The sequence below is a fragment of the Nanorana parkeri genome, unplaced genomic scaffold (genome assembly GCF_000935625.1).
Source record: "Nanorana parkeri isolate BGI_ZX_2015 unplaced genomic scaffold, ASM93562v1 scaffold1728, whole genome shotgun sequence".
NCBI classification, from domain to species: Eukaryota; Metazoa; Chordata; class Amphibia; order Anura; family Dicroglossidae; genus Nanorana; species Nanorana parkeri.
In genome coordinates this window covers 290,564-306,946 of record NW_017307996.1, presented here as the reverse complement: position 1 = coordinate 306,946, position 16,383 = coordinate 290,564, and the positions used below count along the sequence as shown (strand labels likewise).

Below are 16,383 nucleotides of genomic sequence, written 5' to 3'. Positions count from 1 at the left end.
GATTGGAGTGCTGCTTTTCTCCTACCTCAGCACAACAGATAAACGGTCATGAACTTATGTTGAAATAACTTTTTCTGGCAAAAACTCCCCTTGACAGACCTCAGATCACCAGCTCTCTCTCCTGCCAGGCGAGAGGTAAAGGACTGACTTGTTTTACTCTCTAAATTTATAAAAGTCAATGCTTACAATCTGTTGTGTGAGCCACCATGGGTCTTCTGCTGTTCTCCATCTGCTTGTTTATCTTTGGTCCTCCTCTGGCATCAACTTCCGAACCGTAAGTGGAAAACGAATAGACATTTATCCTCTTTATGTGCAAGCCTTTGACTTAAGCAGTTACACGTAAATAATTATATAGCTATATGTACCATGCGCTTTGCATATGTGAACACCTCGTTCTAACAGGCATCAATTGCTTGTGTTTTATTGTTGCAGAAAATGTTGAAGCCCAACTCAAACTGAAACATTTTTTTCAGATTTAAATTTAATATGGAAATTATAAGAACCTCTATTAGGTTTTTATCTTGGACTCCATTGGGGAGATTTCTATAAAAAAGTTATCCTACTAGGACAAGAGTTGAGGGGAACAGGGGTCACTGGGACAAAAATACACACAGCAGTTCTAATCATTTTAACCCCACTCTGCTAAAAACAATTGGGGACATTTATCAAAACCGGAGCAAACAGAATCTGCCCATGGCAACCAATCAACATCTCTCTTCAGTTTGTTCAGTTAAGCTTTGAAAACGAAATAGAGAAGCTGATTGGTTGCCATGGACAACTGCTCCAGATTTTGTCTGCTCTAGCTTTGATAAATTTCCCTCATTATGGTTTATTATAAGCAGAAACCAGTTCTTCTACCAGCATATACCGGTAATTGGATTGTGTGAGAAATACCGTAATTCTTTGCGGCAACCCTAAGAAAAACATAAGGAGAACACCAAGGTCTACGTGGATAGACGTAGAAATTGAACCAAGGACCCTAGTACTGCAGTCTGATGTGTATTAACCACTTAGCCACCATGAATGTGTTGGTGCCATAAGATGATATCCATACAAAAAAGGAACTTTATTTTGATAAGAATGTTATATAAGATTACACATTAAAGTGACGCTAATTCTTAAAAATACATTCAAGTATCTTAACTATTAACAATAATGTATCTTATTTGTGTATCACACGTCTGTAGATCCTCAAATCATCTCTGAGTTGGTGCTGATACTGTCCTTCCTTCTGGAGGGGGGCTACTTTTGTTCCCTATGGTCCCTGTGTGTGTTGTAAAGTAGTCACCGCTTCAAGCTCACTCTCGTAGTGGACTACAATCTCACGTTTAGTTTGCTCATTTGTATTGAGATTGCATGCTGGAGGTACTACGCATGCCCGCCCACCTGTTTGTTGCTCCCTGGACGGCAGAGCGGACAGCTGCAGCCAGGTAAGACATCCCCCGAAAATAAGACCTAGTGTCTTTTTTCGTGAAAAAAATAAAATAAGACACTGTCTTATTTTCGGGGAAACACGGTATCCCGCACGCAGCCCTATTCTTGGCATCTCATGGATGCTGGTATTGGACTGCAACTGTGCAGTAAACTGTGCACCACAGTCTGTGTACACAAACAAAAGGCAGGTGAAAGAGTTCTTTGGTAGAATGGACATACAAAGTCTCTTCTACCAAGAAAAAACAGTTTTAATAAAAAACGGGTTATACAGAGCTTTGAACGATGAACTGTTCTTGGTATACATGCTGTATGCTTTTTTCACATCAGTGAATCAGAGCCATGAAGCTGTAGATCAGGGGTAGCCAAACTGCGGCCCTCCAGCTGTGGGGAAACTACAAATACTTTCATCCATCTGCCTCAGTAGGCCTTGCCTGTCAGAGACTTGCAATGCCTAATGGGACTTGTAGTTTCATCACAGCTGGAGGGCCGCAGTTTGGCTACCCCTGCTGTAGATGAATAGGCCACTAGCATTTCCAGAGGAGGTTTAGTTTACAAAATCTCAAAAACAACTTCAGGTCTATGTGCAATGTATTTATAACTAAGGTAGACTACAATCCTATATGCTGCTTCATAATGATCATAATGATTGAATGTTTTCTTTTTATAATTAAAATAATGTATCTTTGTTATTGACTTTTTTAAATGTAAAATACCACATTACTATTACTCTCTGACACTTCTGGTTATGTCATGCCGTTGCAGATACTATATGGTGACCGTTCCAGCTCAGATGGTCTACCCATCACAAGATAGAGCATGTGTTCTCATTCTCCACCTGCAGGGGGAGATCAAACTGAAAATGGCACTAAAGAAAGATGACACCATTCATCAAGTAGCTGAGGATATTATAAACACCCCTAATTATGTACACTGTTATTCTTTCCAGGTGGGTACAAAACTAAGATTGACCATATTGCAAAATTGATAGGCTTTCTATAACTGGTCAGTGTGGGGTTAAATGCAGTTGGTAGTAAGTACATATGTAAGAGTTTGAGATGCTCCTTATTACTCTCCAACAAAGTGTTAAAATTGAACTTCAGTCAAACATCTAAATACATTGATACAGTGGCGTCACAAGGGGGGTGCGGGGGTTGCGGCCCGCACCCGGGTGACACCATTGGAGGGGTGACACCAAAATGACTCACAGTAATTTTGGTGTCACCCCCCTCTGAAAAGTCGGGTGCTCGGTCATGGACCAAACGCCTGACAGTATCAGGAGAGAGGAGGGGACCCGGCGGTATACCTTATCCCGCCGGGTGACTGTCCCCTCCTCTCTCTGCTGGCGTCCATCACCAAGATGGCCGCCGGCACCTGTCAGGTACCGAAGGGTACATCGAGTGAAGGAGTTGTGGGGTCCTGTACCACCTAGTTAGCAGTTTAAATCCGGATTCCTGGACTTTCGTGTGAATGGAGGATTTAAAGGTGAAGTAATGAAGTCTCGCTATTTGAGCAGAAGTAAAACTGATCCCCAGATCTCGTTCCCACTTGCGGATGTAAGCTGGGATGTCCTCTGCAATGGGGGCATTCAGTAGGGAATACATGTAGGATACCGCATGTCGTAAATTGTCTATATTATCACATTCCGCTTCAAAGGCAGTGAGCGGGCGGGAGAAGTTGGTGGCTTCGGGAAGCGTGTGTAAGAAGTGAGAGAGCTGGATGTTTTTCCAGAAGCTTTAGTTTTCCAGAAGCATAGTTGGCCATGAATCATTACTTAGAAAGTGTTTAGCTCTGAAACAGTTTGCCAATCTAAGTGATTTAAAAGCCCCGTCTTCCAGTCCTGGGGTGAAACCCGGGTTCCCCAGTATCGGGAAGAGAGGGGAGGGGTGTGGTGAAATATGCAGGGAATCAAAGACTTTCCTACAAATCTTCCAGGTGGCTCCTACTGTCGGATGTGATCTGATCTCCGCTGATACGAGTTCGTGGCACCAAGGAAGACACTGTAGAGGAATAGCTGATGCTGCCTGTTCTACTTGCAGCCAGGGCTTAGGATTATCATCCTGGCACCAGTCTACCACTCTGGCCAGATGGCAGGCGGTATAGTAGAGCGAGGCGTCGGGTAGGCTAATACCACCGTTCGCCTTTGAGAGACGTAGGAGTGCGAATTTCAACCTCGGGGGTTTGTGGGCCCAGAGGAACTGTGAAAACAGTCTATTTATAGATTTGAGGTACCCGAGGGGGATCTGGATCGGTAGAGCCTGGAAGAGGTATAAAATCCGGGGCATGATGTTCATCTTAATAATATTACACCTACCAAACCAGGAGAAATGGCCAGAGGTCCAATGGAGCAGGTCCTGTCTCAGCTTGAGGAGTAACGGTGGAAAGTTTAAGTTAAACGTCTCGGACAGGTTCTTTGGGATTTTGGTGCCTAGGTACGAGATCGCTGAGGTGGTCCACCGGAAGGCAAAGGGTTCGCGAAGACCATCGACCAGCGACGCGGGGAGAGAGACATTGAGTGCTGCCGATTTAGAGTAGTTAATTAGAAAATTAGAAAGTCTACCATATTTGCCAAATTCTTCTATTAAATTGGGCAGAGAGATGGCAGGGTTAGACAGGAAAAATAATAGATCGTCGGCAAAGGCAGCCACCTTTTGGGAGATGGATGGCCCCTTGGAGATGCCTGTGATGTCAGTGTGGGCTCGTATTCTACACAGGAAGGGCTCTAGGGTCAAGATAAACAGTAGAGGAGAGAGGGGGCAACCCTGTCTCGTGCCATTATGAATGTCTAGTGGCCGGGACAGGGAACCATTAATTTTGACCTGTGTGGTAGGGTGGGAATATATTCCCCCGATCCATGCCCTCATGCGATTACCAAGTCCAACATACTGCATTACCGAGTCCATGTACCTCCAATCCACCCTGTCAAAGGCCTTTTCGGCATCTGTGGACAACAGCATGAGTGGCAGGGACTGGGAGTTAGCGGTATGGAGAACGGCCAGGACTCTCGTAGTGTTGTCTCAGGCTTCTCTCGTGGGGACAAAGCCAGATTGGTCAAGATGTATCACTGCAGGCATTAGCGGGGCTAATCTTGACGCTAGAATCTTGGTAAATAATTTGACATCTACATTTAAGAGGGATATAGGCCTATAACTTGGGCATACTAGGGGGTCCTTACCTTCCTTGGGTATTACTGTAATGTGTGCTCTGAGGGTATCTAGTGGAAAAGCCCCCCCCGAACCCACCCCATTAAACGCCTCAACGAAGTAGGGGGAGAGGAGATCTTGGTATTGTTTATAATAGGCAAGGGTGAAGCCATCCGGACCGGGCGCCTTCCCCGCAGCAGTCTGTGAGATAGCTAGGGCCCGTTCTTCAGGGGTGATGGGAGAGTCCAAAGCTTGAATAGCCTCATTCGGGAGTCGAGGCATCCCTGAGCCCATCAGGTATTCGTGAATGTTCTCTATAGAAGGCCGGGTTCCTTGGGCCCCAGAATCACTCCTAAGGTTATAGAGGGATTCATAATAGAGCCGAAACGCCTCTGCTATGTCTCCGGTCTGGGAAACCTTTGCACTATTGCGAGTCAGAATCTCGGAGATAAAGGAACGTTCTCGTTGAGCTCGCAAAGCCCGAGACAGAATTTTCCCACATTTCTCTCCGTATTCATAGAAAGTATTTCTGCATCTAGTGAGCGCATTTTTTTCTTTAAACAAGTAAAGGGACTGTAGGCGGACCCTCAGAGCCGTCAGCTCACCCAAGGCTCCGGCTGCCAGGGTGCGTTTATGGAGAGTCTCTAGAGCGTGGATTTTGGCAAGTATATCGGTAATCTGGGCCTGTCGAGCACGTTTAACACGGGATCCGTGTTTGATAAGAACTCCCCTAATGTAGGCTTTGTGTGCCTCCCACAAAATCATGGGGGTACAATTCGGGGTGGCATTGGTGGAAAAATAGGATTGTAGTTCAGAGCGCACCGATTGAGATATAGAGTCATTTTGCAAGAGTGATTCATTTAGGCGCCATGTCCAGGGGGGAGGTGGTGACTGGGATAAGTCTATGGCCAGTGAAATCGCTGCATGGTCAGAGAGGGAGATAGAGCCAATAGTTGCGGTTTGTAAACGTGGGAGGTCAGTGTGTCTGACTAGGAACCAGTCGATTCTGGAGTAGGACTGATGTGGGTTAGAGAAAAACGTGTAGTCCCTGTCAGTGGGATGAAGCAGGCGCCAAGCATCTGTCAGCTGGTGCATTCGTAGGCATTTACGAATCCGTTTAAGTGCGGGGTAGGACATGCTGGAGGCAGACTTAGAGGAGTCTATCAATGGTTCTAGTACAAAGTTAAAGTCCCCCCCTACTACCCACACCCCGTCTGCAAAGAGTGAGAGACGTTCCAGTACCTGTTCCAAGTAGGAGATCTGGCGGGTATTGGGGAGATATAGATTGGCAAAGGTGCAAGGTTGGCCGCCCAGGGTCCCCTTGCCTTTGCTATATTTAATAACTGCTTCCCGTCCAGCCGTTGTAAATAAATGGCCGGACGGCGAACCATTAACAGCGTGTGGCCGGTTTCGACGTCCTTTCCCGCTCTTGCCCCCTCTGCTATCAGGAGCAGGAAATGTGAACACAGCTAGCCGCCAGCCAGTGACAGCTGTTACTATAGAGCTGCCCGACCGCTTGGATGGTGTGTGGGAATATGCAGATCCTCCTCTCTCCGCCACCGCTACTGGTTATCCCGCGCTCTGCTGTCCCCTGTGTGGGCCCAGGATCATCATAGTGGGTCTCTGCACAGAGATCAGAGGGAGATCATCACACGTCCACTGGTGCTATGTCAAATTTAGATTCTTACACTAGCTGCAATAAAATACATTTTACAATGTTTTCAGATATAAAGAAATCTTTAGGTAGTGCATTAATGTACAACTGCCTGCAGGTCACTTTTAAGTGTTTGTTATTTGAAAGTTAAAGTGTGTTTTGTGTTTCATCACATTTTACTTTAGAGGTTAAACAAATCTTTGTTTTAACAAACATGAAGTAATAATGGTTTAAACACCCACACAGTCAATATGTTGGCTTTACGCTGCCTGTTTTTCTGTTGTGGATTGTGTGATAAAAGATTAGAACATCTGTCAGGATTTGCCTGTGGCTGTTTCAAATTGCAATAGCCAATATCAGGCTGGCTATTGCACCCTACCCCAACTGCCTGCTGTCAGTCAGCAGAGGAATGAACCTGAAGGAGAAAGTTCTCCTTCAGGTCTGCTCCTCTGCTATTTGACAGCAGGGAGTGGGCGGGTGCAAAAGACAGCCTGTTATTGGCTATTGCAATCTGAAAAAGCTAATAGCAGACTGGCTATTGCTTTCCCTGCTATCTGCTATTTTTCTGTATTCTGCAGCCCCTGTCAGAATACCCAATGGCTCAATGGCTGCCAGCTCTGTTCCTACATAGATTTTCTGACCGGCTCCTTCGATCAGCTGATCGTGAGATGCCGGCCAGACAGCGGCACCCGCTGTTCAAGTTCCACTGTGTGAAATTTGCAGTGGTTATTATCAGTTGTATTGGTACATTTAACCGATACTGGTTGTTAAAAAAAATTGGGAATATCGGCCCCAATTAGATCTGATAATCGGTTGATTCCTACTGGGAACCCATGTGTATGCCATTTTGGTGTGACAAGTACTTTTATGGATATTATAGTTGTTATAGCTTTATATAAGATCTTACCCAATATCAACTGTCATCTGAATCATTTTCTGCTAGCTTCCTGCTGTTGTGGAGGATGAGGTCTGGCTGTTCCATGTTTCCATGGACGGGGAGCATTTGCACCTGGAGAAGACTAAGAAAGTTCTAATCTACAAAAGGTCCCATGTGACATTCATCCAGACAGATAAACCCTACTATAAACCTGGTCAGACAGGTAAATTGAAAAACACTGTATGCCTCTCTACATAATCCTGTTTGAGTATAATTAAATTGTTGGATATATTAAAGTGGACCTAGTATCAGATATACTTTGTCATGTTAAGAACATGCATGCTAAGTAATGTGTAAGAGTAACACTTCCAGGTATTTATTACCTCTCATAGAGATCACATCACTCGTCCTAGGTAGCAATTCATGTATCTGCCTTTTATCTCCAGAAAGATGAAGCCTTCTTTATTCAGACATTATCCAGGGTCAGCATCTACTTCCTAGACGTTGTCTCAGAGATGCCACCATCATGTATGTCCTGGTTCCTGTGCATTTCTTAGCTGTTTTTGCAAATGTCTGACTAAGATCAGCTTTGTGACTTGCTGCAAAGTTACATTTTTGTAGTCAATCTCTGAGGGGAGGGAGACTGAAGAAGTGCTTCCTCCTGCCTGCAAAAGACTGATGTCATCATCTCATTCTCAGCCTAAACAAAGTAATTGGTCTGAAGCTCTAGGTTTGCTTTTTAAAAATTAGAGATAAAGTTTTTTGAAAAATGATACTGTTACTGTATATAATGTAATTAATTCCTGCAGACATGTAAAGATACTAAAAGACCAATTTTTTTCTTCGCTTATTTAACATTTTGCAGTGAATTTTCGCATTGTAACACTGGACAACAATTTCCAAGCTCAGAATAAGAAGGTAAATATTGTAAATAATAATGAAACTCTCGGACTGCTTTTTGTTACTAGTTTAGTTATTTCCTGAGAACTGCTGAGAAAAGCTGATTCCTTTCAATTTTTGGCAGTTGTTGGGCTCTTTTATGTTTGGGTGGCTCTCTCCTATGATTTCTGTGCTCCAGCTCTAAGATGGTTCACCTATTCCAGGTATTGTTAAAAAAATGTTTTATGTTTCCTGTTTCATTTTCTTTCAGTTATGGTAAGTGTAACAGAAGAGAGAATGTCATACAGGGAATTAAAAAAACATTAAAAACGTAAACAAAAGCTTTGAACAACAAAATGCTGAAGACAAGGAATCCCATTAATGTGTATGGCCTCACTCATGAGTGCTTTGTCACAAGCAGAAAAATGCCTGATGCTGTAAAAAGTACATGAGATACTTTTTGGCAGATCACAGTGCATTTTGTCCCATAGACGTCAATGGAAAACACCTGGAAATCATGCGGCACAAGCGTTTTGCTGCATGTTTTCTCCTTTCAAATCGTGCAACAGACGCACAACAAAATCATCCACCAAACGTGAAAAAAACACTGTTGCCTAAGTGTGAATGGAGTCTTATTCTTTTAACTATGCAGATAAGATTTGTAATGGGCAATTGTCAATGTTATGTTATGTTGTTGGGTATTAAGATCTGAATTTGACTGAATGTCACAAATTGTTTTTCTTTTTACAGTATCCTCTGGTGGAAATAATGGTAAGATCTCCCATTCCACTGTAACATGAAATATACACCAATGGTGGTACATGGAATTTAGAAGGAGGGCTGCATAGAATCCATATAAGGGGACACTTCTGGTTCACATATTTGTCTTCTATCTCTACTGGCATTGAGCCATCATGAGATTTTTTTTTGAGGATATACAGCAACCACTCTTGTGAAAACTACTAGGCACTAGAGAGAACATAGTAAGTTAAACTGCTGAGTGGAAATTGACAATATTCTCACAGTGTGCTGAATCTCTCAAGTGCGAGACATGGGTATCAGCACAAGAAACTCAGCCAGAAAGGAAGAAGATTGTGCCACGATTTAGACATGAGAAAGTTCATCATGGTAATGGTGCATGGTTGACTAAAGTTTGGTAAACTCTGAAAGGTTTATATAAACCCGAACAATGAACTTCTTATTTGCTCCCTCTTGCTCTGTTAAATATACAAAAGTGATTTGTTATATGCGTTTGCTAAGTGAAAAGGTGCCAGAAATTCATTGGGTGTCTAACATCCTATGCACTCTTCCTGTGCTACACTGGAATCTCAAGCAGTGTTACCAGCCCTGCACATTTCATCTCGGTTGACTACAGAACACCTCCCTTCTATGTGATGGAAATAAGAAGGGGTATTTTGTAGTTCAAATCAGGAGCTTGTACAGTGATACAAATACAGGAGCTTGTATCACTGTACAAGCTCCTCCATAGACACACTACAGTGACTAAGCATTGCCACCCTCGGACAGGAAGGGCAGTACTGGCAGGATCACCAAGTGTAAATAAAGGGGAAAAAAATGAAAAGACAAAACAAATGCAGCCACCACATCTAAGAACTAGGAAGCTGCATTACACTACATTTATATCCTGGCCTTTATTCACAATATAAGTAATGCCACTTCTCCCATCTAATAATACCACGTTTATTTTATTTATGCAGTCGTATCTGTTCTGCAGTCTTTCTGTCTGTGACCATGTACAGCCTAATCTTTGCTAGTTTACAGTCTGAGCATCACTAGTGATAATCAGTCTGTGCATAGGATGACATACCAGGAGCCAAACACTTCCAGGGTGGAAGTGGCTAAAATGGTTCAAGCTGTTAACTGTTTTTTCCCAGGACCCGGATAACAATCGCATTGCACAATGGTTGGACGTCACTCCGAATCAAGGAATTGCTTCCCTTAGCTTCCCTCTGGCAAATGAGCTTAATCTCGGGGATTACACAATAAACATTCCTGAAACCTACAGGGTAACGTTCTCTGTATCTGAATATGGTGAGAGTAACTAATATTGGTCCCTTTTTGCATTATAAATACTGCAGACAGTTTGGATTTTAAGGGATATCTTTTATTGGCTAACTTGAGTTACTAAAGATTTAAGTTTTGGCGATGCTTTAGATTCTTTTTCAGGCTTTATACATTTCTAAAAATTGTTTCTGAACCCCACATATTTCTACATGGAGTTACATGGAGGAACAATGAAATATAAAATTTAAAAATTACAATCTTCTTTTCTTAAAGGAGAATTATGGGGTTAGTGAAAAACACTCACCCCCATAATTCAAACTGACCTGTGACAAAGAAGTGGTCACAGGTCGGCTCTATTTTATGGGTAGTGAGTGAACACATGCCGCCGATCACTGACTTCCGATCATCTCCCTGCAGAGAGCGGTGACTGTCAGTCACGGCTCCCCACAGGGTTTCCCTCATTCCCCTCTCCGATCCTCAAGCACTGACTGGAGGAACGGAAGTAGGGAGGGGGTGGGCACAGCTGGCTCTGCCTCTAGATAGGCAGAGCCTGCTGTCAATCAGCCAACAGGGTGGATCTCGACAGTATTGTCGGATCCGTCCCAGCGGCGGCGGTCTCAGTATATCTGTGTTTTGGGTTACGGGAGGAGGTTAGTATATGTCCTCCCGTGACCCTGAAGAGAACTATGAGGAATAAACGTTACCCCATAGTTCTCTTTTAACACACGAGTGGTAGAGGCTGTTGTAAAGGGTTAGGTTATAAAAATAGGGATCAGTTTTGAAGTGTTATTAGGGTAACTGACTTGAAGATAAGAAGTCCAGGTACGATTCTCACCTCAAGTAATGCCAAAATACCAGAGAATGAAACACAACCATTAATGAAATGCGAAAGTGCTGGTGAGACCCTACATTGTCATGGTTTGACCAGGGCTCTGTGGGGTCTCTACAGGGCTCTGACCAGGCTGGTGAGACCCCGCACAGCCCTGGTGAGACCCTACAGAACCCTGGTGCTGGTTAGACCCTACAGAGCCCTGGTCTCACCAGGGCTCTGTGGAGTCTCACCAGGGCTCTGTGGGATCTCACCAGAGCTCTGAGGGGTCTCACCAGTGCTCTGTGGGGTATAACCAGGCTGGTAAGACACCCACATAGCCCTGGTGAGGCACTGCAGAGCCCTGGTGCTGGTGAGACTCTGCAGAGCCCTGGTGAGACCCTACAGAGCACTGGTGCTGGTGAGACCCTACAGGGCTCTGTGGGGTCTCACCAGGGCTCTGTGGGGTCTCACCAAAGCTCTGAGGGGTCTTACCAGAGCTCTGAGGGGTCTCACCAGGGCTCTGTGGAGGTCTCACCAGGCTGGTGAGACCCCACAGAGTCCTGTTACTCATGGTTCATAGGATTTAAAGAATGTCCTAATGTATACGTTTCATACCTTTCATTTTTATCGCTTGCATTTTTTTCCATTATGGGCCTAAGTGGGGCCTCATGTTTAAGTTTTGCCTAAGGCCTCGCAAACTCTAGAGCCGCCACTGCTTTAACTAATTAGCTTTGCAAAGTGCACGGCCTTTACTTCCATTGCTATCACAGGGGTGTGGAATTCCTATCGCCCGACGCCCGGGACATGCAGTTTCGGGTGCCGGGCGAGTAGTTTTTATGTACATATAGCCCGGATCCGGGCAAGCAGAGCTGAATGTACAATGTGGAGCCGCCGGTGGGCAGGTTACATAAAGAGAACCTGTCACCTCCAAACTAACACATAAGGGATTTGAATCCCCTATGTGATAGGAAGAACATTAAGGGGGAGAAGTAAATAAATACAAATTTAAACAAAATTAAAAAAGTTAAAAAAAATAAAAATATATAAAGATTAAAAAAATATATAAAAAAGTAAAAAATAAAATAAAAAAATGAAACCCTGCTGCCCCTGCCATCTGCATGTAAGTGGCGTAAGCGGCGTAAGTGGCGTAAACGGCGGGCGATTTTAATCGACTTAATCGAATAACTGTTGCAGCTCTAGTAATATGTAATAATCAAAATTACTGATGAAATCTGGCCCCGTCTCTCCCAAACCGCCACCCCCTGGCTATACTTACCTTTCGGCGAACAATCCTTCCCCTCCTCCAGTATGGGTGCACTATCTGTCTCCCGTACTGCTGTCCAGCGCAGTCCTCCCCTACGCATTTTGAATTTCGCTCGCAAATTGCAAGCACTCATTTTGTCAACGTGGTCAGATAACTGTGCTGACCAGTGAGAAGCGCTATTTAGCACAGTCAAATATGTTTTGATTAGGGGTGCACTGATACTAGCATCAGTGCCGATACCGAATATTTGGGTGAGTACTCGTACTCACCCAAATGCTCCGATACCTTCCCCGATATTGGAACTTACGGCCAGATGAAAATTTCCTCTGACTGGCAGTGCCGTAGGGGAACTTGGAGCCAGCTTCCCATGCAATCAAGAAAGCCATGCGGCAAGTAATGACCCACCTCCTGGTTTTCTGATTGGCCGGGAAGCCGGCTCCTTGCTGATTGGCTGGAGAGCCGTCTTCCTGGCCAATCAGCATCGAGCCAGCTTCCCGGTCAATCAGGTCATTACTCACCACGCGGCTTCTTGATTGACCGGGAAGCAGGTTTCCCGGCCAATCACAATCAAGCAGGCCAAACAACATGGAGCTGGCTTCCGTGGCAATCAGGAACCTGGGCGGGATGTCATTACCTGCTGCCCGGTTTCCTGATTACCAGGGAAGCCTGCTCCATGCCAGCGGAAGCACCGGTATTAGTATTCAGTGTTGGCGAGATCCGAAAGCAAAAAAACGGTGCTCGTACTCGATACCGAAAAACCGGTATTGGTGCATCCTTAGTTTGGATTAAAACTATTTTTTTGTATTGGGACAAGTAGATTGTCATGAAGGACAAGTAGATTTGGCCCCCGCTTTAGCCCTTGGACAAGTTTTTTTTAATTTTCACACCCCTGTATCACCCTAGTCACAAGGGTATATAGGGTGCAAGGGAGAGTCAGCCAAAAGTGATATATCAGTGTTATGTTGGGCAGCTCAGTACTGATTTCAGAGACAATATAGCAGTTATATGGAAATTATGTCATATTTATATTTCCATTTAGTCCTGAGGAGATACAGCATTAATATTGAGGTCCCATCAATACTGGATGTGATGACAGATGACGCTGTAATAGTCAAAGCATGTAGCAGGTGAGTGTAATTGCATTATAATCCTTATGATTTTGCTTTAAAGGATAAGTGCACTTTAAAACAAAGTGCACTTATCCTTTTTGTCCCCACCCCTGACCGAATCAATGCCACCCTCCCGCTCTGCAGATCTGTACTTACCTAGATTCGATGGGCAAGCTTCAGCTTTTGCTTACATCAAGCACTGCAATCCTCCCTCTGCTGGCTGCACCTGCACATTACAGCCCCATAGACTTCTATGGGGTCCTCTCCCAGCAGGTCATGGTCAGGAAAGAGAGAATTGTGGGGATATCAACAAACAGCAGAGTAGCACCTCTCAGATCTCAGTAAGTATAGATCAAAGAAGGGCGAGAGTGGGATCGTTTAGGTCAGGGAAGACAGGCAAAAAGAATACCGTAAGTGTACAATGTCTAAATGCTGTGTGCAAGTTTACCTACAAAAATAGTCCATTCTGATATGCTATATATATGGAAGGAAGGCTTATACAATACACAGGCTGTTCACATTTAGGCCTGTCTTCAAGATATGAATGTTATCATAGTCTATATGTCAGTCACAATTTGCATTTGACAGTGTTTATCTGTGTTTGTCAGTTAGGCCTTGTTTACACTGGTGGCAAAGGGGCATAAAAGACAGGCAGTTGAGCCAAAAATGTTATGCCCTCGCCGCCTCCCTTCTCCGATAGCCAACCTGATATAGCGGCCACTTAGGCACGTATACATGCATGATTATTTTATACAGCATGTTGCACTTGACAGGTGGTGCCACTCACCAAACCCAAACATTGCAGTCAGTGGGAACATGCGACATGAAAAATTCCCTTTGGGACCAAAAAAGAAAAAGGAAAAAAAACAAGTAGTCAGGATGTAGTAGACATGTGTGCCCGCCAAAAATTTGTTTCAGTTTTTTTTCAGATTTTTCATTATTTCATTTTTCGGGATTCGGGTCCGAACGTCAATTCGTTTCGGGATTCAGATTTGGACATAATGCGAATTTTCGTTAATTTCGTTATCGGTAGTATGTATACACAAATTTTCGTTATGAGCGAATTTTCATTTTTAACTTTTTTTTTTTTACAGTTTGCAAAAGAGTAAAAAATAAATAAAAGTTTGGGGTTCCCTCAGAAAATCATACCAACACCTTTAGGTCTGGTATGGTCTGGTTCCTGGTCTGGTATGAGTTTTAAGGGGGAACCCCACCCCCAAAAAACAGGAAAAAAACATGGGGGTCCCCCCTACAATTCCCAAACAGAACCTTAATCTGAGCACAGGCCTGGCAGGGCAGTAAAGGGGGGTGGAGAGAGAAGCGAGCGCCCTCGCCCTCTCTGCACCATACCAGGCCACATGCCCTCGGCATTGGGAGGGTTCCCCCCTTGTCATGGGAAAATAAAAAAAGAGAACATATTCAGTATATCTCCCCAATATATGCACATGTCGCTATGTTTTATCCCTTAAAAGAACACTGCAAGTAAAGAAAAACACCTGTTGATCTAGAAAGTGTGGGCTTTTTAGTTGACAGTGGCTGTAAAGCCGCCTGATTGCTTCCATATGGGTGGCAAATAAAAAACACAAATGAAATTAAAAAGCACCCCATGTCCCCACACATATAAAGGCAAACACGCATTGGGTGCGCTAACATATGATATTGCCATGCATGCTGGAGTCATTCATGGTCAACTCTTATCTGTAATTGCTTTTAAAGCGTCACCTATGGGCAATTATGTGTACCGTAGTTTTTGTTCATTTCAGGGGTGCACACCATTTTGAGGCTTGATATGTTTGATATGATTTTACACGCCGTAAGCTAAAATTTTCTTTTTTGCCAAAAAATTGTATTGGTATTATATTGCGTTTGTGTGCACTGAAATTCATTTGAATGTATTTTTTACTGAAAACCTGGGTCTGATATCTGATATATGTGAAATGTGAAATGAAACTGCCAGCATTTTATTCTACAGGGCCTCTGCCTTCGTAAATGTATAATTATGGGTGGTTTTAAGTAATCTGCAGGCCTAAAATTTGCATTTTAACATGTGTGCAAAAAGGGTTAAATAATGCACTGCTTTTCAATTTCATTGGAGTTCTCTGTGTTCCAGTTACACCTATGGGAAACCAGTCATTGGCTTGATGAGCCTCTCTCTCTGCAAAGTTATGCTTCCTTCATGGTTCCTGAATTATGCCGATGATACAGAGGGTATTCTTTATGCCAGTGATGACGACTTAAAGGGCTGCATACACATAAAGGACATACAGGTGAGGAATCAGAAAGAAATACAATAGCTTAAGAGGTCTAGTCACAAAAATGTGATATTTTATGTGTAGGTGATGCCTGGTGTCTCAAGTCAGCCCTAGAGTTCTTGTCTGCTTCAGATTCTCCAACAGTGAGTTATCACTGCCATGATTTTTTTACTTTTTATGCCCACATGGGAGTTTTCAATGTTCCCACCATGCATGTGTGTTCCAGCGACTCCTGTTTCTTTCTCCATAATATAGAATATCAGGGGGAGTGGAATCCCCTCCTAATGACCTCACCAGTAGAGTGCTCAAGAGATATAGGAACCTGCCATGTGGTTTAATACTGGGAACACAGTAACGGGAGGGTGATTTTTAGTCACGCAATAATGCATGTGTAGCACCCCCCTGATCCCCAGAGGCCTGAGGTGGACACCCAAAGGGCATAGAGGGCTGACATTTCAATCTCAGGGTATAACGTACCTGGTTACCGCCGGCAGAGGAGGCAGGCACCAGGCTGTTGAATCACTGTTGAGGATCTCCTGGTTGACATCCCGTCTAGCAGATGGAGGAAAGACAGGAACGGGATTGCCCATTAGCGAATCAGCACTGAACACACAGGGACGAAGAAGATTATGGTACTCACGATGTGGGGGTATAATAACCCGCTGACGGGCTGGTATACGGACGAACCCCACTTTCTCTGTATGCTCTGGCGCTGTGTCTGCACAGCCCGACAAGCGTTGATCAGGTTCTGCAGCTGTGGTTCCGACTGCCCGGATACCTGCGTTGAAGCTTCCCGAAGAAGGCGGGTTAAGTCCAGTTCGTTTAGGGCGTTCATGCCCAACACCACGGGAATCTCTGGGAAGGAGGCATTCCGGGTCACCACAACCCCGACCCTTGGGAGGGTTTGCTCATAGACCTTCATAGACATCCAGGTGACC

General features: G+C 44.2%; 1 protein-coding gene across 1 annotated transcript in view; it reads left to right on the top strand.

Annotated features, from left to right (window-relative positions):
* The first annotated feature begins 206 nt into the window (after nt 1–206).
* Nucleotides 207–16,383, top strand: part of LOC108799448 (alpha-2-macroglobulin-like protein 1) — a 67,398-nt gene continuing 51,221 nt past the window's right edge. The window contains exons 1-8 of the mRNA XM_018571303.1: nt 207–274; nt 2,197–2,380; nt 7,172–7,328; nt 7,971–8,023; nt 8,735–8,755; nt 9,880–10,036; nt 13,124–13,211; nt 15,304–15,460. Coding sequence (XP_018426805.1) covers nt 207–274; nt 2,197–2,380; nt 7,172–7,328; nt 7,971–8,023; nt 8,735–8,755; nt 9,880–10,036; nt 13,124–13,211; nt 15,304–15,460 — 885 coding nt within the window. The remainder of the gene's footprint in view (nt 275–2,196; nt 2,381–7,171; nt 7,329–7,970; nt 8,024–8,734; nt 8,756–9,879; nt 10,037–13,123; nt 13,212–15,303; nt 15,461–16,383) is intronic.